The following is a 27,457-nucleotide window of genomic DNA, read 5'->3' as shown; positions in this document are numbered from 1 at the left end:
TTGGTGATCGTGGACGATGGCTAAAATGGACGTCGCCACTGTCAACGTTCAGAGCTGACAATAAACCGAACAGTTTCTCTTCAGCAAATTATTTTTTTTATTTCCACAAAGCAAGAACTTTACATCCTTAATACGAATACTTAAAAGTAAAAGTTTTAGAAAACGAATTGGATAAGCAAATTTTGCTTTGTGGAACTGCCTCATGAGAGAATAGAAGCCCCACAGGGTCAAAGTTCGCCGTGAACAGCACCTCAAAAAGAGACCGTGCCTTGATCAGTTCAAACCTCTTTATTTCACATTAAATCTGCTCTCATGATCTCATTATATACAGACAGGTGCCTCAGCGGTTCAGCTTATTAAAAAATAAAAAAAACGGAATAATCACTGTTCTACATTAAAGTGAGATCCTCTGTTATGTCAAAGTAAGCAAGTTTGGTGTAGAGCCACGCAAAACGTACAACGTGTGAGTGTGATACTGGACCGTAGCTACAGCGTAGACAGTACTCATCACCAAGAAGAACAAGGTGGCACTCGAACAACCAGCATGCAACTCTGACACGAACCTGCAGATCGCTAGAAATTAACACTAATGGAGCCTCATTTCTGGGCGCGAGTTGAGAAGCCGGGACCCTCTGCCGGGACCCTCAAAGACACCGGGACCCTCTGCAATGTGGTGGTGGCGGCCCTCACTGGCAACGCCTTGACGCTGCTCCTCTAGATTCATTCCTTGTCCGTCTTATGTTCCCAGTTGGATTTCTTTTTTTCTTAACAATTAAAACAAAAACTTTAATTTAATTTAATATAACTTAAGCCAGCAGTTGCGATAACCCAGCGTGTCTCTCCTGACACTTTACACCTTGCTGCTATTGTTAGAAAAGAAAAGTCGGACTTGAACAACATTTTAAATGTAAAATGTAGGTGTATGTTGTCAATGCTTAAATGAAATATACAGGATTGTCTTAAGTGGCACAGTATTAACCAATTACTCATACTATACAAACCATATACATGTGACACCTACACGAAATCATAATGAAACTTTAAAACCGGACAGATAAGGAGCCCCCCCCTTTAAAATAAACTTGCTTCAGTGACCTCCAAAAACAGGTTCTCTCTGTGGCCAGGTACAGTTAACGAAATGTTCCATGCCTAAAGCTTTCATATATGCTCAAGGTCATCATGCTCAAGGTTCTGTCTGTGTGTTCTTTACTTTAATCATTCTAACCCCCAAAAAAGAAAGAAGAATGCAGCGACGTGAATTAACGTGAGCAAGCGGAGCTAAGGTTACGTATGTCACGAACTGCAGAACCCGCTGTGCCGCGCCCTGGCCAACATCAGAAAACCGCCTAGTGTGGGTTCGGTCCTCCGGAGCTAGGGGGCACTGTGGTTCCACCAGGACCACTCTGTCCATGCCTGCCCTTGTGTCCCATAATGCAGTGAGCGCTCCCGCATCCCTCCTCATCCTCCCCTTCGCTCTCTGACGAAGACTCCCCAAACTTCCTGGGCTTCTCATATATACAGCAGCCTGGAGAAGAAGAGACGAGCATTCAGCAGTGAAGAACGGCCGGGAAAAGATCTGAACTGAATAAGTAATGCAGGCCGGTTAGAGATACAGAACTCACACTTAGAGGACCTCCTTCCTAGATGTTCATTGTCCACCGTGTCACTGGAAAACTCAACCTTCTTCTCAGTCTTCCTCTTCCTCAGTTTAATGGTCAGACTTCGTCCCTCCTGTGGAAAACACACAAACCGGACACGGTGACTTACAATCATTAGTTACAGGGACAGTCCCCCCCTGGAGACACTCAGGGTTAAGTGTCTTGCTCAGGGACACGATGGTAGTAAGTGGGATTTGAACCTGGGTCTTCTGGTTCATAGGCGAGTGTGTTTCCCGCTAGGCTACTACCATCCAACCGTGCCGTGAGATCAGTTTAACAAATGTAACCAGTTTAACTAGCTGACAATGCTGTGAGATCATGTTAACTCATTTAACCTGCCGACCGTGTCGTGAGTTTAACTCATTTAACCAGCCGGCCGTGAGATAAGGTTAACCAGTTTAACTAGCCGACTGTGCCGTGAGATCAGTTTATCTAGCCGACCGTGCCATGAGATCGGTGTAACTCATTTAACCAGTTTCACCAGCCAACTGTGCCATGAGATCAGGTTAACCAGTTCAACCAGCCGACCGTGCCATGAGATCAGTTTAACTCACTTAACCAGTTTATCCAGCCGACTGTTATGTATGTTTTAAGTTTAACACATTTAACCAGTTTAAACAGCAGACCGTGCCGTGAGATCAGGTTAACCAGTTTAACTAGCCGTCTATGCCGTGAGTTCAGGTTAACTAGCCGGCCGTGCCATGAGTCCAGGTTAACCAGTTTAACCAGCCGGCCGTGAGATAAGGTTAACCAGTTTAACTAGCCGACTGTGCCGTGAGATCAGTTTAACTTATTTAACCAGTTTAACTAGCCGACCGTGCTGTGACATCAGGTTAACCAGTTTAACCAGCTGATCGTGTCATGAGATCAGTTTAACCAGCCGACCGTGCTGTGAGATCAGGTTAACCAGTTTAACCAGCCGACTGTGCTGTGAGATCAGGTTAACCAGTTTAACCAGCCGACCGTGCTGTGAGATCAGGTTAACCAGCCAACCATGCTGTGAGATCAGGTTAACCAGTTTAACCAGCCGACCGTGCTGTGAGATCAGGTTAACCAGCCAACCATGCTGTGAGATCAGGTTAACCAGCCAACCATGTTGTGAGATCAGGTTAACCAGTTTAACTATCTGATCGTTTCGTGAGATCAAGTTAACTAGTTTAACCAGCCGACCGTGCTGTGAGATCAGGTTAACCAGTTTAACTAGCTGATCGTTTCGTGAGATCAGGTTAAGCAGTTTAACCAGCCGACCGTGCTGTGAGATCAGGTTAACCAGTTTAACTAGCTGATCGTTTCGTGAGATCAGGTTAACCAGTTTAACCAGCCGACCGTGCTGTGAGATCAGGTTAACCAGCCAACCATGCTGTGAGATCAGGTTAACCAGTTTAACTATCGTTTCGTGAGATCAAGTTAACTAGTTTAACCAGCCGACCGTGCTGTGAGATCAGGTTAACCAGTTTAACTAGCTGATAGTTTCGAGAGATCAGGTTAACCAGTTTAACCAGCCGACCGTGCTGTGAGATCAGGTTAACCAGTTTAACCAGCCGACTGTGCTGTGAGATCAGGTTAACCAGTTTAACCAGCCGACCGTGCTGTGAGATCAGGTTAACCAGCCAACCATGCTGTGAGATCAGGTTAACCAGTTTAACCAGCCGACCGTGCTGTGAGATCAGGTTAACCAGCCGACCGTGCTGTGAGATCAGGTTAACCAGCCAACCATGTTGTGAGATCAGGTTAACCAGTTTAACTATCTGATCGTTTCGTGAGATCAAGTTAACTAGTTTAACCAGCCGACCGTGCTGTGAGATCAGGTTAACCAGTTTAACTAGCTGATCGTTTCGTGAGATCAGGTTAAGCAGTTTAACCAGCCGACCGTGCTGTGAGATCAGGTTAACCAGTTTAACTAGCTGATCGTTTCGTGAGATCAGGTTAAGCAGTTTAACCAGCCGACCGTGCTGTGAGATCAGGTTAACCAGTTTAACTAGCTGATCGTTTCGTGAGATCAGGTTAACCAGTTTAACCAGCCGACCGTGCTGTGAGATCAGGTTAACCAGTTTAACCAGCCAACCATGCTGTGAGATCAGGTTAACCAGCCAACCATGCTGTGAGATCAGGTTAACCAGTTTAACCAGCCGACCGTGCTGTGAGATCAGGTTAAACAGTTTAACTAGCTGATCGTTTCGTGAGATCAGGTTAACCAGTTTAACCAGCCGACCGTGCTGTGAGATCAGGTTAACCAGTTTAACTAGCTGATCGTTTCGTGAGATCAGGTTAACCAGTTTAACCAGCCGACCGTGCTGTGAGATCAGGTTAACCAGCCAACCATGCTGTGAGATCAGGTTAACCAGTTTAACTATCGTTTCGTGAGATCAAGTTAACTAGTTTAACCATCGTTTCGTGAGATCAAGTTAACTAGTTTAACCAGCCGACCGTGCTGTGAGATCAGGTTAACCAGTTTAACCAGCCGACCGTGCTGTGAGATCAGGTTAACCAGTTTAACCAGCCGACTGTGCTGTGAGATCAGGTTAACCAGTTTAACCAGCCGACCGTGCTGTGAGATCAGGTTAACCAGCCAACCATGTTGTGAGATCAGGTTAACCAGTTTAACTATCTGATCGTTTCGTGAGATCAAGTTAACTAGTTTAACCAGCCGACCGTGCTGTGAGATCAGGTTAACCAGTTTAACTAGCTGATCGTTTCGTGAGATCAGGTTAAGCAGTTTAACCAGCCGACCGTGCTGTGAGATCAGGTTAACCAGTTTAACTAGCTGATCGTTTCGTGAGATCAGGTTAACCAGTTTAACCAGCCGACCGTGCTGTGAGATCAGGTTAACCAGTTTAACCAGCCGACCGTGCTGTGAGATCAGGTTAACCAGCCGACCGTGCTGTGAGATCAGGTTAACCAGTTTAACCAGCCGACCGTGCTGTGAGATCAGGTTAACCAGCCAACCATGCTGTGAGATCAGGTTAACCAGTTTAACTAGCTGATCGTTTCGTGAGATCAGGTTAACCAGTTTAACCAGCCGACCGTGCTGTGAGATCAGGTTAACCAGTTTAACCAGCCGACCGTGCTGTGAGATCAGGTTAACCAGTTTAACTAGCTGATCGTTTCGTGAGATCAGGTTAAGCAGTTTAACCAGCCGACCGTGCTGTGAGATCAGGTTAACCAGTTTAACTAGCTGATCGTTTCGTGAGATCAGGTTAACCAGTTTAACCAGCCGACCGTGCTGTGAGATCAGGTTAACCAGTTTAACCAGCCGACCGTGCTGTGAGATCAGGTTAACCAGCCGACCGTGCTGTGAGATCAGGTTAACCAGTTTAACCAGCCGACCGTGCTGTGAGATCAGGTTAACCAGCCAACCATGCTGTGAGATCAGGTTAACCAGTTTAACTAGCTGATCGTTTCGTGAGATCAGGTTAACCAGTTTAACCAGCCGACCGTGCTGTGAGATCAGGTTAACCAGTTTAACCAGCCGACCGTGCTGTGAGATCAGGTTAACCAGTTTAACTAGCTGATCGTTTCGTGAGATCAGGTTAAGCAGTTTAACCAGCCGACCGTGCTGTGAGATCAGGTTAACCAGCCAACCATGTTGTGAGATCAGGTTAACCAGTTTAACTATCTGATCGTTTCGTGAGATCAAGTTAACTAGTTTAACCAGCCGACCGTGCTGTGAGATCAGGTTAACCAGTTTAACTAGCTGATCGTTTCGTGAGATCAGGTTAAGCAGTTTAACCAGCCGACCGTGCTGTGAGATCAGGTTAACCAGTTTAACTAGCTGATCGTTTCGTGAGATCAGGTTAACCAGTTTAACCAGCCGACCGTGCTGTGAGATCAGGTTAACCAGTTTAACCAGCCGACCGTGCTGTGAGATCAGGTTAACCAGCCGACCGTGCTGTGAGATCAGGTTAACCAGTTTAACCAGCCGACCGTGCTGTGAGATCAGGTTAACCAGCCAACCATGCTGTGAGATCAGGTTAACCAGTTTAACTAGCTGATCGTTTCGTGAGATCAGGTTAACCAGTTTAACCAGTCGACCGTGCTGTGAGATCAGGTTAACCAGTTTAACCAGCCGACCGTGCTGTGAGATCAGGTTAACCAGTTTAACTAGCTGATCGTTTCGTGAGATCAGGTTAAGCAGTTTAACCAGCCGACCGTGCTGTGAGATCAGGTTAACCAGCCAACCATGTTGTGAGATCAGGTTAACCAGTTTAACTATCTGATCGTTTCGTGAGATCAAGTTAACTAGTTTAACCAGCCGACCGTGCTGTGAGATCAGGTTAACCAGTTTAACTAGCTGATCGTTTCGTGAGATCAGGTTAAGCAGTTTAACCAGCCGACCGTGCTGTGAGATCAGGTTAACCAGTTTAACTAGCTGATCGTTTCGTGAGATCAGGTTAACCAGTTTAACCAGCCGACCGTGCTGTGAGATCAGGTTAACCAGTTTAACCAGCCGACCGTGCTGTGAGATCAGGTTAACCAGCCGACCGTGCTGTGAGATCAGGTTAACCAGTTTAACCAGCCGACCGTGCTGTGAGATCAGGTTAACCAGTTTAACTAGCTGATCGTTTCGTGAGATCAGGTTAACCAGTTTAACCAGCCGACCGTGCTGTGAGATCAGGTTAACCAGTTTAACCAGCCGACCGTGCTGTGAGATCAGGTTAACCAGCCGACCGTGCTGTGAGATCAGGTTAACCAGTTTAACCAGCCGACCGTGCTGTGAGATCAGGTTAACCAGCCAACCATGCTGTGAGATCAGGTTAACCAGTTTAACTAGCTGATCGTTTCGTGAGATCAGGTTAACCAGTTTAACCAGTCGACCGTGCTGTGAGATCAGGTTAACCAGTTTAACCAGCCGACCGTGCTGTGAGATCAGGTTAACCAGTTTAACTAGCTGATCGTTTCGTGAGATCAGGTTAAGCAGTTTAACCAGCCGACCGTGCTGTGAGATCAGGTTAACCAGCCAACCATGTTGTGAGATCAGGTTAACCAGTTTAACTATCTGATCGTTTCGTGAGATCAAGTTAACTAGTTTAACCAGCCGACCGTGCTGTGAGATCAGGTTAACCAGTTTAACTAGCTGATCGTTTCGTGAGATCAGGTTAAGCAGTTTAACCAGCCGACCGTGCTGTGAGATCAGGTTAACCAGTTTAACTAGCTGATCGTTTCGTGAGATCAGGTTAACCAGTTTAACCAGCCGACCGTGCTGTGAGATCAGGTTAACCAGTTTAACCAGCCGACCGTGCTGTGAGATCAGGTTAACCAGCCGACCGTGCTGTGAGATCAGGTTAACCAGTTTAACCAGCCGACCGTGCTGTGAGATCAGGTTAACCAGTTTAACTAGCTGATCGTTTCGTGAGATCAGGTTAACCAGTTTAACCAGCCGACCGTGCTGTGAGATCAGGTTAACCAGTTTAACCAGCCGACCGTGCTGTGAGATCAGGTTAACCAGTTTAACTAGCTGATCGTTTCGTGAGATCAGGTTAAGCAGTTTAACCAGCCGACCGTGCTGTGAGATCAGGTTAACCAGTTTAACTAGCTGATCATTTCGTGAGATCAGGTTAACCAGTTTAACCAGCCGACCGCGCCGTGAGATCAGGTTAACCAGTTTAACCAGCCGACCGTGCTTTGAGATCAGGTTAACCAGTTTAACTAGCTGATCATTTCGTGAGATCAGGTTAACCAGTTTAACCAGCTGACCGTGCCGTGAGGAGAGCACCGCGTACCTGCTGGGGCGGTGGCGGCGTGCTCGTCTGGACCGTCTCCGTGATCGTTTCACTCGAGGTACCCGGAGGCTCCGCCATGGCGTGCGGCTGCTCGGTAGCCGGATCTTGCCGCCCTGCTCGCCTGTTAGCGCCCTTGTTCCGCGGGACTCGCCCTTACCCACGCCGGCCGCGCGTCACGTAATCAGCGCCGTCGAGACGAGTCGTGGTCATGGGATGGTTGTTGATGCGCCGATTACGTTGCCTGCCGGACAACACTTGTGGACGGACCACTTCCGGTGACGGTGTTCTTCTAGTTTGGCTCCGATGAGAAACGCGGTCTAGAACTCGGCAGGAAGGACGAAACGGCGAACGAACAGGAGATTGTGGACTGAGAGCCTGGTTCCCCGGACCATGTGGAGGTCGCGCTGCGGGCCCCTCGGGGTGACGGCGGGCTTCACCGGCAGATGCAGGCGCCACTCGGGAACCTCGTCCCCGCCGACACGGACTCGGGCGGAGAAAGACAGACGGAGGCGAGAGCGGGAAGAGCTCATTTTCAACCGTGTAAGTGGCCACCTGTCAATCACTGTCAATCATCCCCGAGCACAGTCGTGACGTTGCCTGCTTTGCAGGAGGTTCAACATCCAGGAATGAAATGGACAGAGAAGCAGAAGAGGACGTACACGGGTTCCACCCTTCCAGGGGAGAAGAAAGGTGGGACACCCACTTCTAGACCAGGCTCGTTTTAAGGCCTGACTAGATGTGATAAATGTGCGTGTTTCTTACTTTTCGAACCTCTTTTGTATTTATTAGACACCACGTCTGTCCCCTTCCCTCAGTCCTACAGTCCAGAATACGTGGAATCCGGCTGGTACCAGTGGTGGGAGAAGGAGGGCTTTTTCACACCCGAGTATCATGTAAGGACAATTGCGTCTTTTGTGTGATTTTACGTCAAATTAAACAGTGCTGGGGTGACAGAACACTCATCAACTTATTACATCTGGCTGATCATAATGATGATAATAATAATATTACTTTTGTATTGCACTTTTCATGGAACCCAGGGTGGCTCCACACAAGTTAGTTTAGAGCCTGAAGGCCTCTGTGAATGTGTAGGCTCTCTTGAAAATGTCCAGAGATGTTGGAGGAGAACAAATTCCAGAGCTCTGTCACCCGAGGAACAAAATCCGGCGTGAGGGATGGAGTGTCGTCCTGTTTTTGAGGACCATAGACGCTGAGATGGGGTGCAGGGGTGAAACGGATCAGATAAATCCTGAGGGGCCAAGCCATGGAGGCATTTGTAGGTTAGGAGGAGGAAAGTAGACTGGTGACCAGTGCAGGCGGGCAAATGGAGAAGTGATGTGCTATTGGAATGAGACTGGTGACGCCCAGGTTCTGGACCACGATGGATTCTCTCAATCAAGGAGGAAACTACTTACTTCATGACCAGCTACAATCAAGGGTTTAAGTTTATGGTTATTTAACTTGAGAAGATTAGAATACAACCAGCTTGGGATGTTGTGGAGGGCTTGGTGCTGATGTACAACTGACTGCTTAACAATGAATATTTAGTCATAACTGGTGAATGATCTGATCATGGGGGACGTATAGATGGTAAAAAGGAGAGGCCCCAGTACAGAACCCTGAGGAACACCCTGGTTGTGTTTATGTGGCAGTGGTGGCCTAGTGGTTAAGGAAGTGTGGCGGTTAAATACAGAGGACACATGTTTCACAATGACAATCACTTCACTTTCATGTGTGATGTGTTCAGAACAAGCTGCCACACGCCGCCAGCCGCACGTTCTCCCTTTGTATCCCACCACCTAACGTGACTGGCACTTTACATCTTGGACACGCCCTCACTGTGGCCATTCAAGACTCTCTGGCTCGCTGGTGAAGACTTAATTATAATTTTTTTTGATGGAGTTTCTATAAATATGATAAACATGGTATATTGATTAGCATGTAGCTTTTTCACCACAACTACTGCTGTGTGGTGGCTGGTGATTCTGATTTTCTCAAAGCAACTTTGAACTTGAATTCCATTGTTTTTGACCCTCCAGGCGCCGCATGCTGGGCTGTAAAGTACTGTGGGTGCCTGGATGTGACCACGCCGGTATCGCTACACAGGTGGGATTTACGCTCTGCGACAGCTGTCGAGGGGCGTGTTCGGCGTCCTCACTGGCACCCATCTTTTGTTGTGTTCAGTCTGTGGTGGAGAGGAGGTTGCTTCGAGAACATGGGAAGCACAGGCAGGATTACGGCAGAGAGGAGTTCCTGCGGGAAGTGTGGAAGTGGAAAAATGAGTGAGTCTTAGTCTTCTCTTTAATCTGCACAGCACCCGCCTATGAACCAGAAGACCACAAATTCACAGGTTCAAACCCCACCTACATTTACATTTACAGCATTTATGAGACGCCCTTATCCAGAGCGACTTACAATCAGTAGTTACAGGGACAGTCCCCCTGGAGACACTCGGGGTTAAGTGTCTTGCTCAGGGACACGATGGTAGTAAGTGGGATTCGAACCTGGGTCTCCTGGTTCATAGGCGAGTGTGTTACCCACTAGGCTACTAACACCCTGTGGTAGTAACGACCATTGTGTCCCTGAGTTAGTGTCTCCAGGGGGACTGTCCCTGTCACCAGTCATAGTCACAGGATAAGGGCGTCTGCTAAAGATGCCATGAATGTAAAAATGGAAATGATACACAGATTTATTGTGCGAATGGAAGATGATTGACTGATAAATGTGCGCTCTTCATTGTAACAGGAAAGGAGATGAGATCTATCATCAGTTAAGGAAACTTGGCGCTTCGCTGGACTGGAGCCGAGCTTGTTTTACCATGGATGAGGTAATTTAGCTGATTGGTTGTGGCCTGTAGATCTGTAGACTTATAAAAAAGCAATTCAATGTAATCCAAACATTTAAACACATTAGATAGTTTTTTAAATTCTCATATAAATGGTCTGGATTGAACATGTATTGAAAATGTATTGACTTATGTAGAAATTTAATCTTAAACGTTCACCTAAAACTAACATTGCTTTCAGAAGTAAAATATTATAGTCTGTCACACTGATGCATGGGACAGTATCAGAATATATTTAAAGCGATGTTGAGATGTGTTGCTATGACAGTGAATCTTGGTTTTGGCCTCTCTCTCCCACTGGTAGGGGTTCAGCCGTGCTGTGACTGAGGCGTTTGTGCGGTTGTGCGACTCTGGCCTGATCTATCGCTCCGAGGCCCTGGTGAACTGGAGCTGCGCGCTGGGCTCGGCCATCTCCGATGTAGAGGTGTGGCATGGCCACTTTTGAGGGGTGCACTGCATTTTCCCCGGGAAGCTCCCCGAGTAATCGCGTGAATTGGTTATAGGTTGAAATGAAACAGTTAACTGGAAGAACGCTGCTGTCTGTCCCCGGTTACGAGAAGAGAATTGAGTTTGGGACCATGGTCACTTTTGCTTATCCTTTAGAGGGTGTGGGTGAGTCCCCCAATTTAAACTCTTTGTGCTCCATTTTGTTTTTAACATTTTATGACCATTTTTCGCCCTGTGGATGCGACTTTGTACGTTTTGTGTGTTCAGAAGGTGAAGTTAGTGTGTCGACCACTCGTCCTGAGACCATACTGGGTGACGTGGCCATCGCGGTGCACCCCGAGGACCCTCGCTACAAGGTATGAATGCCATTATTGCCTCATATAACTAGGTCTAAATGGGAATTGTTAAATGTTCCGTGTTGGACATCCTGCAGGACCTTCATGGTAGAGCGTGCAGGCACCCATTCACAGAGAGACTTCTACCTATTATCGCCGATGCGCTTGTCGACAAGGAGCTGGGGACAGGTAAAGAAGAAACGAGACCCTTCCCATAAAGAGTGCTTCGGCACCTCACTGAATTCGATTTTTTTATTGTGCTTCATGTAGGAGCGGTCAAAGTCACCCCAGCGCACGACCACACCGACTTCCTTCTCTCTCAGAGGCACTCGCTGCCACACCTCACTGTGATCGGTGGAGATGGTCACATGACTTCTCTCTGTGGCCAGTGGCTGGAGGTGAATAATGTCTCTTTCAGTCTAGAAATTCTGAATTTCACCATTGCAGTATATTTTCTTAATGAATTTTGCCCATTCAGGGCGTGAGGCGGTTTGACGCTCGAGAACGAGTGATGGAAGCACTGATGGAGAAGAAGATGTTCAGAGGAAGGAGGGACCATCCCATGTCCTTACCTGTGTGCAGGTACTGGAATTTGACTAGAGCTATGATGTCAGTATCTTCTCCTCCATTATTATGAAACCACACATCTTCTTATTCTGAATTAAATGTACTCAAAGTTTAACAACCTTTTTTATACGAAATACATGACTGAATGATCTGATTTGAAGCGAACAGACCCCCACATTAGACAGATAATTATGATGACTATGGGAGGCGGTGTAGATTAATTCAGAACTTGAGCAGAAACCCTGTCAGTGATTTACGCGCCACCAGCGATTCATCTTGGCTCCCTCGGTCGCCATGGAAACGGGACAATGTAAAGTCGCCGGCCTTGCTCCCCAACGTGCCCTGATTCTCCTCCGTTCTCCTCCAGCCGATCCGGGGACGTGATTGAGCCGCTGTTGAGAAAGCAGTGGTTTGTGCGCTGCGGGGAAATGGCAGGAAAAGCCATTCAGGTACGATGACTTGAAAGCCTCTGATGTGTGTGTGTGTGTCCCTGGGTTCCCGCTCCCAGCTCCTCAACGTAGCCTTCTGTCTCTAGGCTGTAGATGACGGAGAACTTGAAATTATCCCCTCTTTTTATACCAAAACCTGGAGGAACTGGCTCTCCAACATCAGGTCATTTTTTTATTCTTCATCTTTATGTTCCACAGATACGGAATTCTGATTAAGGTCATTTTTCACGCTCTTCCTTTCTCCGTCTTACCCCCCCCAGTGACTGGTGCATTTCCAGACAGCTGTGGTGGGGTCATCAGATTCCAGCCTATCGGGTGTCTCTGCCAAATTCCAAAAACAACCAGGAGGTAGGATGAGCACATTTTGCTATTCTAATTAAAGTGCTATTTGATTATCCCACTTTTATACCCACTTTGTTCCCAAGGCAGTTTAACACACAAATTATCGTTGAATAAAAATATCAATTTTATTACATTAAATTAGTATTTGATCACCTACTAACCAGGAAGAATTCATGTTTGAGAAGTCCTTCTATTACCAGTATTAATTATTTTTGATAGACAATAATTTCCCCACTGTACGTCTCCCAGAAGCTGTTCCTTCATTATGGGTAGATCACGTGGGTAGAACATTTTTAGCGCTTCAGGTCACAGATTCTACAGCTGCTCTGGATGAGTGAGTCTGCTAAATGCCGTCACTATAAATGTTAATGTCATCATCCAGAGGCCCCACGCTCATCACGCTTCCTTCTAAGAGAGCATATGGACCGTGAACCAGCAAAATGGCCCCATTCGCTGCTCTTCTGCCGTATCTGAACTGTGTCTGTGTGCTTATCTGGGTGTTTGACCCTTTGCATGTGCAGAAGTGTTAGTTTAGCTGCATTTTGTCCCCTGGAGGAGGAGCTTTGGACTTGGGGCAGGACCGAGGAAGAGGCTCGACAGCGCGCTGTGACAAAGTTCAAAACGCTGCCCAGTGACATCACCCTGAGCCAAGGTGCATTTTCTGACCATTTCAGGCCGTTTCAGTTGTTCCGAATACCTGCCACGTTGTAAATCTCCTTTCTCCTTAGATACAGATGTTCTGGACACCTGGTTCTCCTCTGGTCTTTTCCCCTTTGCCATGCTGGGATGGCCACGGAAGGTAACGGTTGTCCGTAACCGTTCTTACAGACTCTTTTTATTCCGTAGTTATATAGATACTTCATTATAGGTTAAATTAGAATTGCTTTATTAAAGAACTACTATAGAGACAATAGTCAGATAAGGCACAGGCCGTTTCAAGCGTACATCCAGCACCAGCTATAAGTGAGTTTATGCAATCTTTCCAAACATGAACACATTAGCCAACCAGTCAGGTTTTCAAAAGAGAAAAAACAAGTGGTTGCTGCTCTTGTGCTCCCTGCACACCAGACACGCCCACCGCCGAGCGTTCTGTGTGTGTGTGTGTGTGTGTGTGTGTGTGTGTGTGTGTGTGTGTGTGTGTGTGTGTATACAGTAAACAGCCCTTTTTTGCAGTCTTACTTCCCCTTTTGTAGGATGTGAAGGGAACCTTTTTCTCACTCTGTCCCTCAGACCCCTGACCTGGCACAGTTCTACCCCAACACTATTCTGGAGACAGGAAGTGATCTCATCTTCTTCTGGGTGGCCAGGATGGTTATGCTGGGCACAGAATTGACCGGGCAGCTGCCGTTTAAGCAGGTATGTTAATCTCTGTGTGGAAATATGTTGACCTGAATAGCAGAACCCACATTCCAAGAACCAAAACTGGGGATTACTGCTGAAAGACCACTCTGACTTAATGGTAAATTCATATTTCAGGGACCTCCCTGTCTTTGCAATCCGCCTGATGTCTTTTCCGCCTGTCTCTCTTTTTTTTTTATCTCCTTCATCTCTGTCATACAGGTGCTCCTGCATTCTCTGGTACGGGACAAGCATGGCAGGAAGATGAGTAAATCTCTGGGAAACGTCATCGATCCCCTGGACGTCATCTCTGGTGTCTCGCTGGAGGTATGGTGACTTCAAAGCTTGTTTTATGTGCGCATACACACATTCTTGCTGAGTGTTTTTTCCTTTTCCTCCCAACCTCCCATGATCCACAGTAGTTTTGTGCTGTCAGAACACTAAATCCCAGCGGTGCATGAAGGACGCAGCTCCAACAGAATCAGTAATGGCAGCCCTCCAAAAAGAATAAGAAAAATAAGGCCCTAGATGGAGCTGCAGAGAAAAACCTGTTAAGTAGCTTACAATACCTATCGCCCTTAAGCCAGGAAGCAAGCAGTGGTTGCGAGGGCAGAAAATGCGCAAATGGAGTATGAAATGACTTTTTCATGTCTGCACCCCTGCATTACCGTATTCAGCGAGTAATAAGATGTTATGCAGAGCTGCAGGAATCCTCGTCAGAGATCACGGTAAAAGTTGACTGTGTCCATGCACTTTCGTGAACTGTTGTTAAAAAATACTCGCCGCAGGTCCGTTTTAAGAGGATTAGGTCAAGTACCACGTCTCAGTCCTCTGCTGTCATTGACTTCATTATTTTAGAGGCTTCAGGAGAAAGTGAAAGAAGGCAACCTGGACCCGAGAGAAACCACCGTTGCCATGGAAGCACAGGTCAGTTTGAACAGTTTCCTCTATTTTCTGAACGATGAATCCTTATGGGTCTCAAGGTAGTGCACTACAAAAGAACATTCAATTGTAAAAAGATCTGTCAGAAAGCATGTCTTTAATTGGCCAATAAACTGACTGCCTGCTCTTAACTTCTCATGGGTCTTACATTTACACTTCTCTTTAGAGAATATTTAGATGAACTTGTGACCTTCTTCTTGTCTGACTTCTGTATAGAAACTAGAACAGAGTGAATAAAAAGAGTTGGGGGTCCTAGTGAACCAGAACTGACCACTTCATCCATGGTGACATGGAAGCACGTTGTAAGTCGCTCTGGATCAGGACGTCTGATAAATGTATTGTACATTTATTGTCATTTAGCAGATGACTAGATGACAGCAGTTACAGGGAGTCTTGCTCAGGGACACAATGGTAGTGAGTGGGGTTTGAACCTGGGACTTCGTGGTCTTCTGGTGCAGAGGCGAGTTTGTTACCCACTAGGCTAATAGCACAATATTACCATTATCACATTTTCAGCAATTTGCGTATCATTATTTTTTAAAATGACCATAAAATCTGCGTGGTTGAGCCACAGGGTGGCACTGTGGTCCAGGTCAGTGGGCTGCCACCAGCTTCTCAAGTCTCCTGCTGCGACTGGCAGTTTTAAACACACTATCGGTGTGAACGTGTGGGTGATCGGTGTGTGTGAGAGTGAGACAGTAGTTGAATCGAAAAGTTCCACTTTTATGTTGCTTCGAAACAATCACCTTTTAAAGATCAATTGTCATTTAGACCTTTAAATTGGTGAAATGATTTATAGGATCAGCTGCAGTGACAAACTTTAAAAACCCTTAACCCTGATACAGTAAATGTAACATATAGCCTCTAATCGATTTATTTAGCTGTCACCATAATACTCATTAAAACTGCCTTGATTATCATAAAAATAATACATAATATGTATGCATCACCAGGCCATACTCAAAAGGAATTTTGTTGGAATTGTGAGCCTCTAAAGCCTCTAAATGTGTCACAATTTTGGCAAGAATTAATAGCTGTGCCAGTTGTTAATTAATCAGTATGGATTATCATAAAAGTACAAAAAAATGCATTAAACTACTTTAATTTTGCGAGTGTAATCGAGCAGTCATGTAGCAATGTGATTTATTTAAACTGCTGTCAAATTATTATTGACTGAAGCAACATACCACAGCATTTTATAAAATTATTCAGTTCCCCACATTTTTCAGCCATTAATACAGCTAGAGTAGATTATTCTGGGGCGCTTTTTGTGACTTTTATGTGATTTGTTTGTATTTTGTGGGACACTGACAATGATTTATACAGTCATTAAAATTTCTCACTTCTCTAGAGGAAGGATTTTCCTAAAGGGATCCCGGAATGTGGCGCTGATGCCATGCGGTTTGCCCTCTGTTCTCATAAAATCCACGGTGAGTCGCATTCCGAGAACGTAGATGTTTTTGTCTTTCCAGAACCAGATTTTAATATTTTGGATGTACTTGCACTCATTTCCTCCTTCTTCCTCGATTGTCACGCATGATAAATATCCTGGACTTCAGGCTCGTTTCTTCCCTGTTTGTCTCTTAGGAGAAGACATCAATCTGTCTGTGTCGCAGGTGCTGAGCTGCAGACACTTCTGCAACAAGATGTGGCAGACGGTGAAGTTCACACTGGGAGCGCTGGAGAACAGCGGTTCTCCACTGGGGACCACCGCTGAGGTACAGAACCAGGACCCTGGACTGTTAAAATATCTCATAATCACATTTTAAATATTTAAAACATCACCTTAACTTAATGCTGTTACCGCAGCTGTCTTTTGTTCACTTCCTGGTGCTGTCTGACCTTTGACATGGATGCAAAATTCATCTTAGCCAGACACAACACTTACATAAAGATGGAGACGGATAGTTTTAGGGCCAATTCAGCTCATGTATTGTTTGTGTGCACATTTTATATAATAACCATTTAAAGTATTATTATTATTGCTCAGTATGCAATTTTATAGCCATGATTTATTCAAATTAGCCAACCTTTAATTTAATTTGGTTCCCTTTTCTATTAAATGCAGCGTGGGCTAATAAGCTTTTCAATATGCAGAGATGCATTAATGATCATTTCAATTATTTTCATATTATGGATGATCAAATACATCAGTTACAAGACTAGTAAAATGATTTATTACGTTAGTAAATGTATTTATTTAGTACATTAGTAATATATTTTGTGCATTCCTCTATTTTAGTGACTGGAATTTTGTGGAGATTGTTTTTAATAATCTTGTCTCTCCGTCAGATCTCGCCCCTGTCCAGTATCGACCGGTGGATTTGCTCCCAGCTCTACAGCACCGTTCTGCAGTGTGAACGGGGCTTCGAGAACTACGAGCTCCACTCTGTCACTTCCACCCTGCAGTCCTTCTGGGTGCACAGCCTGTGTGACGTCTACCTGGTGAGAGCAGGTCTACTTTCAGTCTCATGTGCTCTTGTCTTGAAGGTAGGGTTGCCAACTTTCTCAACCCCACCCCCCAGCTCTCCAGATCAAATAACCCATATTTCGGGGTGTCCTGGACAATTCAGGACAGTTGGCAACCCTATTTGAAGGCTCGTAATAAAAGGAGATATTTCTGACAGGTGTCCGTTTCCTTCCTGCCGTGATAGGAGTGCGTTAAACCCGTATTGGCTGCTGGAAATGGTGCCGAGGATGGAGAGGTGCAGAGGGCGAGGCAGATCTTGTTCCACTGTGTGTCCGTCTCCCTGGCCCTCCTCTCACCCTTCATGCCCTACCTGACGGAGGAGCTGTGGCAGAGGCTTCAGCCACACGGCGGCACTGCCGACCCCTCGACCAGTCTGTGTGTGCAGGGCTATCCTCAGTCTTCGCAGCTGGTGAGGACAAACAATATGTTCTAAATATTTCAATTATTATACATGTACTTCAAAAGGGAGTCCCACAACAGAATATGGTTTTGCCCTTTTTGTACATTAAGCCTCATAAATGCATAATACAACATAGGAACAGGATCAAAATTCACAGCTCTGGTAATAGCCTCGTTCCCCCATGCAATTTTTTAAATGATTTTATTCATTGTTCTGTTCATTCATCTCCCCAGAAATGGTGTTGCTAGACTCAACCCCAGGTCCCTTTGGGTCTGATCTGAACCAAAGGAGTAATGATTCTAACAGGAATGGTTACAGGACAAAGCACTCTTCTTTTTGCTTTCTCCATACTAATGTTTCCTTTAAATGACTACGTCCTTCCAGGCTCACTTGCATTTCCCTCAGGAGGAAGCAGAATTTCCTCTGGTACAGGAAGTGGCCCGAGTAACCAGGTCACTGCGTGCCCAGTGCCACATGACCAGGGAAAGACCAGACTGTGAGTTCAAATCTGAATGCTGCGAGAAAATCATTTAAAATGATTTGAAATCATTTAAGACAAAAAAGTATTAATTATTATTATTGCATAATAACACCAGCATATTACATGGTCCCTCCACATGGGGATGTTTAAAATGACTTTTTAAGATTGACCTGCTTGCGTATTGTTTTCAGTATTTAATATGTATTAATCCCCCCGGGTGTGTTATAGTGTGGGTGGTCTGTACACCAACCCAAGCGAAGACCCTCCTGCGTTTTGCTCCTGCTGTTAACACCTTGGCCAGGATCTCCAACCTTCATCTCCATTACCCTGATGACGGTGAAAACTCTCCTCACGTCCCCTCCGCCCCTCGTCCCCCTAAAGGCTGTGCAGTGGGTGTGGTCAACCACTCCTGTCAGCTGCACCTGGACGTCCAGGTAGTAAAAATCCCTGTTCAGCGCTGTTATCATGCAGATGCCTGTCTTCACAAACTCTTCTGGTTGTCACTTCTTTTCAGACTCAGAGTCATTTCATGGATAAACAGAAGGACGCAATCTCCAAACGCAGAGAGAAGGTCGTCTGTACGCTGCAGCAGTTACATGCCCAAACTCGAACACCGAAATATCAAGAGAAGGTTCCAGAGCGTGTGAGGAAGGAGACTGAGAACAGGGTGAGGTGAAGGTTCGGATTTAGTTATGTGCCTTCTGATATGACTTCTGAATTTAGCTGTGATCCGTAGAAAGTTAACTATCATGATTTTACATCTCATTACTTTTTTCCACCTTTTTTCCCCCCATCAACCTTTTAGATATCGGCCATGCAGCAAGAACTGAAGAACTTGGAGGACCAACTTCAGGCCTTAGACAGAGGGGGAAACCGTGGTCCTTGATCATTTTTACTGTGGATTAATGGTGAAACCAGGAAATGTCCTGCTAGTGCACACTGTACTTTGTTCATTAAAATATTTATGTATTTTTCATGGGTGAGACTCTCTTCAGAAGTCCATGTGATTATTTCATGTGTTTATTTGTAAAGTCTTCATAATAAGTAGTAGCCTAGTGGGTAACACACTGGCCTATGAACCAGAAGACCCAGGTTCAAACCCCACTTACTACCATTGTGTCCCTGAGCAGGACACTTAACCCTGAGTGTCTCCAGGGGGGACTGTCCCTGATTGTAAGTCGCTCTAGATAAGGGCGTCTGGTAAATGCTGTTAATGTAAACGAATGAAAATGAATTTAAATGTCATTTGCAATGTAAATAATATATTTCTTGTGAATTTCACCACATGAAAGGGCTCCAGATTGCCCACGTGGTTCACAGCAGCGTCCAGATCAGCCCAGATGGCCATTTCATTAAGTTGCTTATCGCAAATTAGAACAGCGAAGTATCATTTTCGAATCATTATAACAAATCGCCTCGCAACCGTTGCCAGGGGTGTTCAGTTGCTAGGGAGAAGGGTACATGGGGGCGGGGCGTTGGGGGGCGGGCCTTCCAGGGGGGCGGGCCTTGCCGGACGAGTCAGGCCGGAAGTGGAGTCGGCCGCTGGGCGTCGAATGAAATCTCGCCTCCGCCGCCGCCGCCGCGGCAGGGACTCGGCTCCGGAACCCGACACCGGAGGAGGCGTCGCTGGTCCGTTCGGCCCCGAGCAGCGAGTGACCGCCGTCCGCGCCGGAGCCAGAGCTAGCCGGGCTTAGCTGCGCTGCGCGGCGGGACCAAATGGCGGAGTCCGGATAGACGGAGGGAGGAAATGGGGGTCCGGGCTGGAGAGACCGGGGGCGCCGACGCCGACCGACGGGCATGAGAAGTCGGGATAAAATGAAGAGAGGTGAGCCTCCCTGGCGCTGACTGCTGATCAGCTAGCCGGGCTGCTAACTTCACGGTGTGCGCTAATTTTAATGAACGTGAAACGAATTGTCACGTCACGCGTCCTCCGTGGACGTCAGGAAGCAGGTCGGGGTAGGACGCGTCGTCTCACTCGGTCTCGGAACAGCGCCACGTACCTGCTGCGTGTAGAACAGGGGTGAACTTTGACCCGGTGCCGTGCCTACCAGAGAGGTCCACGTTTCAGGAGACCGAGCTGGCAGGAGGAGGCTCGATCTACCTCAACTTCTGCCTTCACTTACTCCAGCTCGCTTCTTTCTTTCTTCCTCCTCCTCCTCCTTCTGCTTCCTCCCTTTCTCTCTCGGTTTTTGGGACCTGAAAGGAAGGGACGCGGAGACCCAGGACAGGTATTACCACAACTGTGGCGTGTTGTATACGTCCCGTCCTCCCCTGCTGCTCCCGTGTACGGGACTTTCCTGCTTCTCCACTCATATTGTGTTTGTGGAGCAGTTTGAAGTTTGACGTGTACGGGACCTGATCTGCTTCTTCCTTTCCCTTGTGCTCGTGTGTGTGTGTGTGTTTTGTTCTGTAGGTCCGTGTGGAAGTAAGTTGTGCCGTGTTGGTGTGTGTGTTGGTGTGTTTTCTGGTCCTATCTGAGCTTCTGTAGGTCCGTGTGGAAGTAAGTTGTGCCGTGTTGGTGTGTGTGTTGGTGTGTGTTGGTGTGTTTTCTGGTCCTGTCTGACCTTCTGTAGGTCCGTGTGGAAGTAAGTTGTGCCGTGTTGGTGTGTGTGTTGGTGTGTTTTCTGGTCCTGTCTGACCTTCTGTAGGTCCGTGTGGAAGTAAGTTGTGCCGTGTTGGTGTGTGTGTTGGTGTGTGTTGGTGTGTTTTCTGGTCCTGTCTGACCTTCTGTAGGTCCGTGTGGAAGTAAGTTGTGCCGCTTTGGTGTGTGTGTTGGTGTGTTTTGGTATATGTGTGTGTGTGTTGGTGTGTTTTCTGGTCCTGTCTGACCTTCTGTAGGTCCGTGTGGAAGTAAGTTGTGCCGTGTTGGTGTGTGTGTTGGTGTGTGTTGGTGTGTTTTCTGGTCCTGTCTGACCTTCTGTAGGTCCGTGTGGAAGTAAGTTGTGCCGTGTTGGTGTGTGTGTTGGTGTGTGTTGGTGTGTTTTCTGGTCCTGTCTGACCTTCTGTAGGTCCGTGTGGAAGTAAGTTGTGCCGCTTTGGTGTGTGTGTTGGTGTGTTTTGGTATATGTGTGTGTGTGTTGGTGTGTTTTCTGGTCCTGTCTGACCTTCTGTAGGTCCGTGTGGAAGTAAGTTGTGCCGTGTTGGTGTGTGTGTTGGTGTGTTTTCTGGTCCTGTCTGACCTTCTGTAGGTCCGTGTGGAAGTAAGTTGTGCCGCTTTGGTGTGTGTGTTGGTGTGTTTTGGTATATGTGTGTGTGTGTGTTGGTGTGTTTTCTGGTCCTGTCTGACCTTCTGTAGGTCCGTGTGGAAGTAAGTTGTGCCGTGTTGGTGTGTGTGTTGGTGTGTGTTGGTGTGTTTTCTGGTCCTGTCTGACCTTCTGTAGGTCCGTGTGGAAGTAAGTTGTGCCGTGTTGGTGTGTGTGTTGGTGTGTGTTGGTGTGTTTTCTGGTCCTGTCTGACCTTCTGTAGGTCCGTGTGGAAGTAAGTTGTGCCGTGTTGGTGTGTGTGTTGGTGTGTTTTCTGGTCCTGTCTGACCTTCTGTAGGTCCGTGTGGAAGTAAGTTGTGCCGTTTTGGTGTGTGTGTTGGTGTGTTTTGGTATATGTGTGTGTGTGTTGGTGTGTTTTCTGGTCCTGTCTGAGCTTCTGTAGGTCCGTGTGGACGTAAATTGTGGAGTTGTGTGAAGGTGACGGGTCTCTTCTCGGATCAGCGTGTGTGTAACCACCTTCACGTCGTACCGGCGGCTAACAAGATGAGCTGCAGGTTATTACCGCGAGACACCTTCACTGTCCAAAGCCGCCTGGAAGAGGATTATCGCCTGCTCCTTTTCAGGCCCGGACCGGTAGTTTAGTTTGGACCGTTGTCCCCACGTCGTCCCCACGTCTGCCGGGGGGGTGAGGTGAGTGCGGACCACCGTCTGGAGAACGAGGGCGGTAAATGGACTGCATCTGTTTCTCCGCTGTACGGTAACACGGTCGTTCTTGTTCACTAACAAATGCTGCCGTATCCTGTGAGCTTTTCCTCGGGGAATATTTATGGCCCCATAAATCCACGCAGGAAAAAGCTGGCGGCTCCACGTTTCCTGTTAAAGGACTTTAAAGGAGTTTTTTTTTTGGTTCATACCAAGGTTCCTGTTATCTTCATCATCTTCACAGATTCAGGTGTTTTAGTTAAATGGTTTAATTTAAATGACTTTAGGGTTATAACATTTAAACCTGAGGACTTCTACCAGTACGGAGAAGCGTGGCCCATGTAATATATGAGAGCGCGTTCTCCAGGTCTCCAGTTAGAATGCTTCGGTCACGTCTGAGCTGTTAAAGGTCCCACGACGTTCCAGCAGAACGTTCCTCTCCGAGAACGGACCGTTAAAATAAGACGTGTTTTATTTCTGTAGAAGACTGTAGACCGGAGACTGGTGGGGCGTCCAAGTTCATCTGAAGCTCTGTTTGGTCTCAAGTGTGATTTTTCTAGGTGATTCTGGACTCGTCCTGAGCGTCCAGCTGCTGGAATTATGGAGACGTTCTTCTTAAGACCTGCCCTCTGAGACCAGTTCACTGAAACAACTTGTTTTTGGAAGTTGTCTCGGTGGGAAAAGCTTTAAATGACCTCATTTTGTCATTTGCCGTAAAATCCCCAACGATCTCCTGATCTGAAATTGTCTGACTGTTCCGGTTATTGTAGTTTTGCGCCGAGGGTGGCACCACGGTAACCAGGGTGTAATGGTCACCAGATGACCGTGCACCTTCCTCACAGTCTCGGGCGGTTGAATTCAGAGCCTCCTGAGTCTGTTCTTGGTAAATTACTCGCGTTCAGATGAAGACGTGATGTTAAGTCCAAGAGTTTATTCAGTTTAATGACAGAAGCACGTCAGATCGGCATATTAAAATCTCGATTAGAAGTGGGCCTGCAGGTCTCAGGTTGGAAGGTCCTCCTCAATTAATTTTCAATTTAGCTCCATTTCGTTCCATCTTTGGTTCTTAATTAAAGCGTGAAATGTTAATTGTAGAGTTAGTGATGACGGACAGAACGAAGCGGCTCTATCTGGATCTTTTATCCCCTTTTATCATGTAACGCCACATTTTAGGGGCTAACTTAGAAATGACCATCGAGTTTTTTTATATATATTGATGTGTGACACGTGTATGAATCTTCATATTTTGTGTCCATCCAAAATATGCATCAAATAGTGGCTTTACGGTAATTGCGAGTAACCTGAGAGCGTATTCTGAGATGCTGATTTCATGATATTGGCCTCAGAGGAGATTCATACATTCAGTTTAATTCTAATGTTTTCTTCTCGTTTTGTCTCTCTTCTCTGCAGTCGTTTCCTCGCTCCAGTCGCTGCTCTGTCACTGGGCCATGGTTCGTAAGAAAGGGTCGCTCATTTTGTGCGGAGCGTTCCTGTTCGTCGCCTGGAATGCTTTGCTCCTCCTCTTTCTGTGGGGACGCCCTCCTATTGGTCGGCTGGGAGAAGGAGGCGGCGCTGAACCAGGCGGGAGAGAAGAGTGGGGAGTCGGGAAAGGGGGAGGGTCCAACCTGGCCGGGGAGGTGATTCGATTGGCTGAAGAGGTGGAGTCGGAGTTGGAAACTCAGAAGAAACTCCTGAAGCAGATACAGAGTCATCGGTCGCTGTGGGAGCAGCAGAAAGAACTTGGAAAGAGGGAGCTGGAACAGCAGAAGGAAGAGAAAAAGGAACAGTCGGGACCTGAGCAGAAATCGCCGCCGCCTCAGAAACTAAGTAGTTTAGAAAATGACAGAAAAAGCCCGAACGTCGGACTCGACTCGATCGTCTCGCAGGTCCCCGAATCCAAACAAGGCACTAAAGTAGAGGCTGAGAAGAAAGAAGCCACTTTCCACACCAAAGTGGACGTCACCGAGGCTAGTCCCCAGGTGGTCATCCCGGTCCTGGTCATCGCCTGCGACAGGGTGACCGTCAAGCGGAGTTTGGACAAGCTGATCCAGTACCGGCCCTCTCCAGAGCTCCACCCCATCATCGTCAGCCAGGACTGTGGCCACGCTGAGACCGCCCGTGTCATCGGCTCCTATGGCAGTCAGGTGAAGCACCTCAGCCAGCCAGAGATCTCGGACATTCCCGTACGGCCGGAGCACAGGAAGTTCCAGGGATACTACAAAATCGCCAGGCACTACCGCTGGGCGCTGAATCAGGTGTTCCGGACCCTCTCGTATTCCACCGTGGTCATTGTGGAGGACGACTTGGAGGTGAGCATGCTGTTCACTCGTTCCTGCGCTGAATAGAAACGTTTAGGACGTGGAGGAGAACCCACAACAAACAAGGCCGGGGGTCTGGGGTGGTACGTGCACCGTATGTCAAATGGGAGCCACGGCCCGGGTTATAAAAAGGTCCGGGGATGAAAGGTTTGTCACAGAAGACTTGCTTTTCATCTTCAAGTTCTCCTGAACTCCTTCCCTCGAAAGGCACAATGCTGACCTGATGATAAAGTCGAGTTGGGCCGAAGATCCATATTCTGTATTCCGGCGTATTTAATCAAGGTGCCGCGGTCCCTCTTCGGCTCCGACTCGGTGGTGGGATGCCAGGTTTATTCCTTTTTAATCCCATCTTAATTACATTTTATACCCTCCATCAATATTCCTACATCATTTCAAACAATATTTTCACAATCGTTTATCAGAATTTAGTACGATAGTATAATGATTTGCTCGGTTACAAACGGTTGTTGCGTAAATATTTTACAGAAATTTCTCAATTTCACGAAGCCACGAGTCTGGATTAATGTACATTTTATTTGCCTCTTGGTCTGGAAACATGAACCGTCGTTCTCATATTGTTCAGTCAAAGAGTCGAATGTACATTTACAGCATTTACCAGACGCCCTTATCCAGAGCGACTTACAGTCAGTAGTTACAGGGACAGTCCCCCCCTGGAGACACTCAGGGTTAAGTGTCTTGCTCAGGGACACGATGGTAGTAAGTGGGGTTTGAACCTGGGACTTCTGGTTCATAGGCGAGTGTGTTACCCGCTAGGCTACCACCACCCTATTTTTATATAACCAGGGTAAAGGTGACATCCTGCAGCTATTACATGTATTTTAATGTATTTGAAACTACTCCTGGTGCGTGCGTTGCCGTCTGTAAACGGCCTGAAGTGCCAGAGACGCCAGCGGAGTGAGAATCGTTTCCCCCCAAGAACGCGGGTTAAATTCCTAATCCTTTCTCCTGATCCCATTGACAGATGTAATCCTGGTGGCCCCGTAGATTAGCACATTTTACTGATCACTAGATTATCCGCAGCGCCACTTTGGCATCTACGCTGTTCAGCCGCCCCAAAAAACGTCCAGATGGGCGAGCAAATGTTCCGGGAAGTGACTCTCCTGCCCCGAGACCCTGGAGAACCTTGACCAGATGAAACGCGTCCAAAATATGTCCTGCTACATGACGATCGTAATAGCATTGTACGAATTCGACCACGTTAGCATCTTTAATTAACGGTGCTTCTTTCTTCTAGGTGGCGCCCGACTTTTTCGAGTATTTCCGTGCCCTCTACCCGATCCTTCGCTCTGACCCGTCCCTCTGGTGCGTCTCGGCCTGGAACGACAACGGCCGAGACGGGCTGGTGGACCCGGGCAGGGCCGACCTCCTGTACAGAACAGACTTCTTTCCCGGCCTGGGCTGGATGCTGCTGAAGGAGCTTTGGGACGAGCTGGAGCCGAAATGGCCCAAGGCGTTCTGGGACGACTGGATGCGGCAGCCGGAGCAGAGGAGGGAGCGCTCCTGCGTACGGCCGGAGGTCTCCAGGACCATGACGTTCGGCCGGAAGGGGGTCAGCTTGGGTCAGTTTTTTGACCAGTATTTGCGCTACATCAAACTCAACGCTGAATTTGTGCCTTTCACTACACTCGACCTGTCTTACCTGGTCAGGGACAAGTACGACGAGAAGTTTGAGAAGGAGGTCTATGTCGCCCCCTTGGTGAAAGTGGAGGAACTGCACCAAGGGGGCAGTCTTAAGGGGGCTGGACCGTTTCGGGTGCAGTACTCAAGCCGGGACAGTTTTAAAGTCCTTGCCCGCAATCTGGGGGTGATGGATGACCTGAAGTCTGGGGTTCCTCGTGCGGGCTACAGGGGCGTGGTTAGCTTCTTCTCGCGTGGCCGTCGGGTGTATCTTGCCCCTCCTGAAGGATGGACGCACTATGACACTACGTGGAGCTGAAAGGAGGACAAGGGGACGATGACAACAGCCAAATGAAGGACAGATGCACTTCAAAGATTACTTTATATGACGCAGAGGAACGCCCTCTCAAACCAAAGAGATTAGAAGTAGTGTACAAAATGAAGGATCTAGAAGGCCACCCGTGGCTTCGGAACAGGGTTGAAGATGATTGGAGCGCTGGAGATAACATCTGTCTCCAGCTGTGCTCTTGATGCCATGCTGTGCTCTTGGCGTTTCTATACTCTGGTAGCAAAAGCTTTGGGTGAATAATGAGGTAGGTCACTCAAGTGCTTGGTCCTATTGATCCTCGTCTCCAGGGCCCTTGACTGCAAACCGATAAGAAGGAAGAGGTCTCGGAGGGAAATTATCTTTAAGTAAAAATGATTATAATCTCGATTAATGTCTAATTTGATTAAAGCTTTGGAATAGGATTTTTGGTGGGTGGCATTTTATTTCCTTGTGCACCCTGTTTTGAGGGTAAAGATCACGCCAGAAAATGGCCCTGGTTCATCCATCAGTATGTGCATCGTCTGTGACTTCCTGTTGCTGTGCTGTACCTGATCCCTCTTTACTCTTAAACGGGGACCTGGTCAACTCCATACAAAAATGGTCATAAAATGTTTGGTTTGTTACAAAACCAGTGAAGATTATTCCTATAAGCGTTGCTCTGTGTTGCTTCGGCTCGACGTGTGACAATACGGAACGGTGTTTGGGGCGGGGTCAACGGTGTTGGGTTCTGATGTCTGATGGTGACATGTAAAACCACTGCCTGGTGTGTTTATAACTTTAATACGTTGCAAATAAAACCGTCTATTTTGATGTTTGTCTTTCACGTTTTTGCTCATGCCAACGGTGAGAAACGGTGTTTTCTCGATGGGGTCGTTCCATTTTGTACGAGGTTAAAATAGCACGTAAAAAAAAAAGCCCGACTCCGAACTTGCTGAAGCGAGAACAGCGTGAAAGTGGCAGAAATTCAATTTTTTATGTTGCTGTTTTCATTATGAGACGGAGAATTCAGCTTCATGTTCCTACTGTACACAGTATTACTGTACAGTAACGTAAAATAAAAAAAATAATCCCTCCATCTCCCCCTCAGTGGAATTACCACATAACGGCAGGCGTGGCGGGACGTGAGACGCGCCGGTGTCATTTACCCAAACCGGTCCAGCAGGACAAGGAACCCGTCCCCTCCCTCGCTCCTGCCCTCTTTACACGCTTCCTTTTGGCCTCTGCTCAGCTGAAAATATTGAATAGTTTGTGGAACTAAAAGCTGAAATCAGCTG

General features: G+C 47.2%; 3 protein-coding genes across 6 annotated transcripts; 2 read left to right on the top strand and 1 right to left on the bottom strand.

The window, feature by feature from the left end:
• Window positions 1-273: 273 nt before the first annotated feature.
• On the bottom strand, window positions 274-7,656 carry LOC114771694 (E3 ubiquitin-protein ligase PPP1R11). The gene is made up of 3 exons (XM_028964983.1): window positions 7,379-7,656; window positions 1,623-1,731; window positions 274-1,525 (listed from the first exon to the last, which is right to left on the bottom strand). The coding sequence occupies exons 1-3, from the start codon at window positions 7,454-7,456 to the stop codon at window positions 1,347-1,349; spliced, it is 366 nt and encodes a 121-aa protein (XP_028820816.1). The 5' UTR covers window positions 7,457-7,656; the 3' UTR covers window positions 274-1,346.
• LOC114771693 (valine--tRNA ligase, mitochondrial-like) lies at window positions 7,646-18,984 on the top strand. 2 transcript variants are annotated; one of them, XM_028964982.1, is made up of 29 exons: window positions 7,648-7,918; window positions 7,987-8,068; window positions 8,168-8,271; window positions 9,126-9,247; window positions 9,418-9,484; window positions 9,563-9,660; window positions 10,124-10,205; window positions 10,528-10,647; window positions 10,727-10,835; window positions 10,938-11,026; window positions 11,104-11,194; window positions 11,276-11,403; window positions 11,484-11,587; window positions 11,940-12,021; window positions 12,108-12,184; window positions 12,282-12,369; window positions 12,919-13,015; window positions 13,092-13,162; window positions 13,594-13,719; window positions 13,924-14,028; window positions 14,560-14,628; window positions 15,995-16,073; window positions 16,231-16,361; window positions 16,936-17,088; window positions 17,298-17,522; window positions 17,898-18,009; window positions 18,223-18,428; window positions 18,509-18,661; window positions 18,800-18,984. In XM_028964982.1, the coding sequence occupies exons 1-29, from the start codon at window positions 7,769-7,771 to the stop codon at window positions 18,878-18,880; spliced, it is 3,201 nt and encodes a 1,066-aa protein (XP_028820815.1). In that variant the 5' UTR covers window positions 7,648-7,768; the 3' UTR covers window positions 18,881-18,984. The 2 variants fall into 2 exon arrangements, 1 of the variants encoding a protein (XP_028820815.1); XR_003743866.1 differs by lacking the exons at window positions 18,509-18,661; window positions 18,800-18,984 and having other exon boundaries at window positions 7,646-7,918; window positions 17,747-18,009; window positions 18,223-18,259.
• A 521-nt stretch (window positions 18,985-19,505) lies between these two features.
• LOC114771707 (alpha-1,3-mannosyl-glycoprotein 2-beta-N-acetylglucosaminyltransferase-like) lies at window positions 19,506-26,993 on the top strand. 3 transcript variants are annotated; one of them, XM_028965017.1, is made up of 3 exons: window positions 19,506-19,819; window positions 23,310-24,208; window positions 25,473-26,993. In XM_028965017.1, exons 1-3 carry the CDS (start codon window positions 19,792-19,794, stop codon window positions 26,172-26,174), a joined length of 1,629 nt encoding a protein of 542 aa, XP_028820850.1. In that variant the 5' UTR covers window positions 19,506-19,791; the 3' UTR covers window positions 26,175-26,993. The 3 variants fall into 3 exon arrangements, with proteins under 3 accessions (XP_028820850.1, XP_028820852.1, XP_028820851.1); XM_028965019.1 differs by lacking the exon at window positions 19,506-19,819 and adding an exon at window positions 21,791-21,887; XM_028965018.1 differs by lacking the exon at window positions 19,506-19,819 and adding an exon at window positions 21,821-21,949.
• The last annotated feature ends 464 nt before the right edge of the window (window positions 26,994-27,457 follow it).

The sequence above is a fragment of the Denticeps clupeoides genome, unplaced genomic scaffold (assembly GCF_900700375.1).
Source record: "Denticeps clupeoides unplaced genomic scaffold, fDenClu1.1, whole genome shotgun sequence".
In the NCBI taxonomy this organism is placed as follows: domain Eukaryota; kingdom Metazoa; phylum Chordata; class Actinopteri; order Clupeiformes; family Denticipitidae; genus Denticeps; species Denticeps clupeoides.
The sequence above is the reverse complement of the archived record's forward strand: the minus strand, read 5'-3'. Positions and strand labels throughout refer to the sequence as shown.

What these genes read in the sequence shown, in the direction of transcription:
- LOC114771694 (XM_028964983.1), bottom strand. Translation starts at nt 7,456, where the DNA reads ATGGCGGAGCCTCCGGGTACCTCGAGTGAAACGATCACGGAGACGGTC. An exon ending in CGCCGCCACCGCCCCAGCAG is followed by an intron (nt 1,732 to 7,378) that starts GTACGCGGTGCT and finishes TGTTTTCCACAG; the next exon opens with GAGGGACGAAGTCTGACCAT. An exon ending in AGGAAGGAGGTCCTCTAAGT is followed by an intron (nt 1,526 to 1,622) that starts GTGAGTTCTGTA and finishes CTTCTTCTCCAG; the next exon opens with GCTGCTGTATATATGAGAAG.
- LOC114771693 (XM_028964982.1), top strand. Translation starts at nt 7,769, where the DNA reads ATGTGGAGGTCGCGCTGCGGGCCCCTCGGGGTGACGGCGGGCTTCACC. An exon ending in TTTTCACACCCGAGTATCAT is followed by an intron (nt 8,272 to 9,125) that starts GTAAGGACAATT and finishes TGATGTGTTCAG; the next exon opens with AACAAGCTGCCACACGCCGC. An exon ending in CACTGGGGACCACCGCTGAG is followed by an intron (nt 16,362 to 16,935) that starts GTACAGAACCAG and finishes TCTCTCCGTCAG; the next exon opens with ATCTCGCCCCTGTCCAGTAT.
- LOC114771707 (XM_028965017.1), top strand. Translation starts at nt 19,792, where the DNA reads ATGAGAAGTCGGGATAAAATGAAGAGAG. An exon ending in TCGGGATAAAATGAAGAGAG is followed by an intron (nt 19,820 to 23,309) that starts GTGAGCCTCCCT and finishes TCTTCTCTGCAG; the next exon opens with TCGTTTCCTCGCTCCAGTCG. An exon ending in TTGTGGAGGACGACTTGGAG is followed by an intron (nt 24,209 to 25,472) that starts GTGAGCATGCTG and finishes TCTTTCTTCTAG; the next exon opens with GTGGCGCCCGACTTTTTCGA.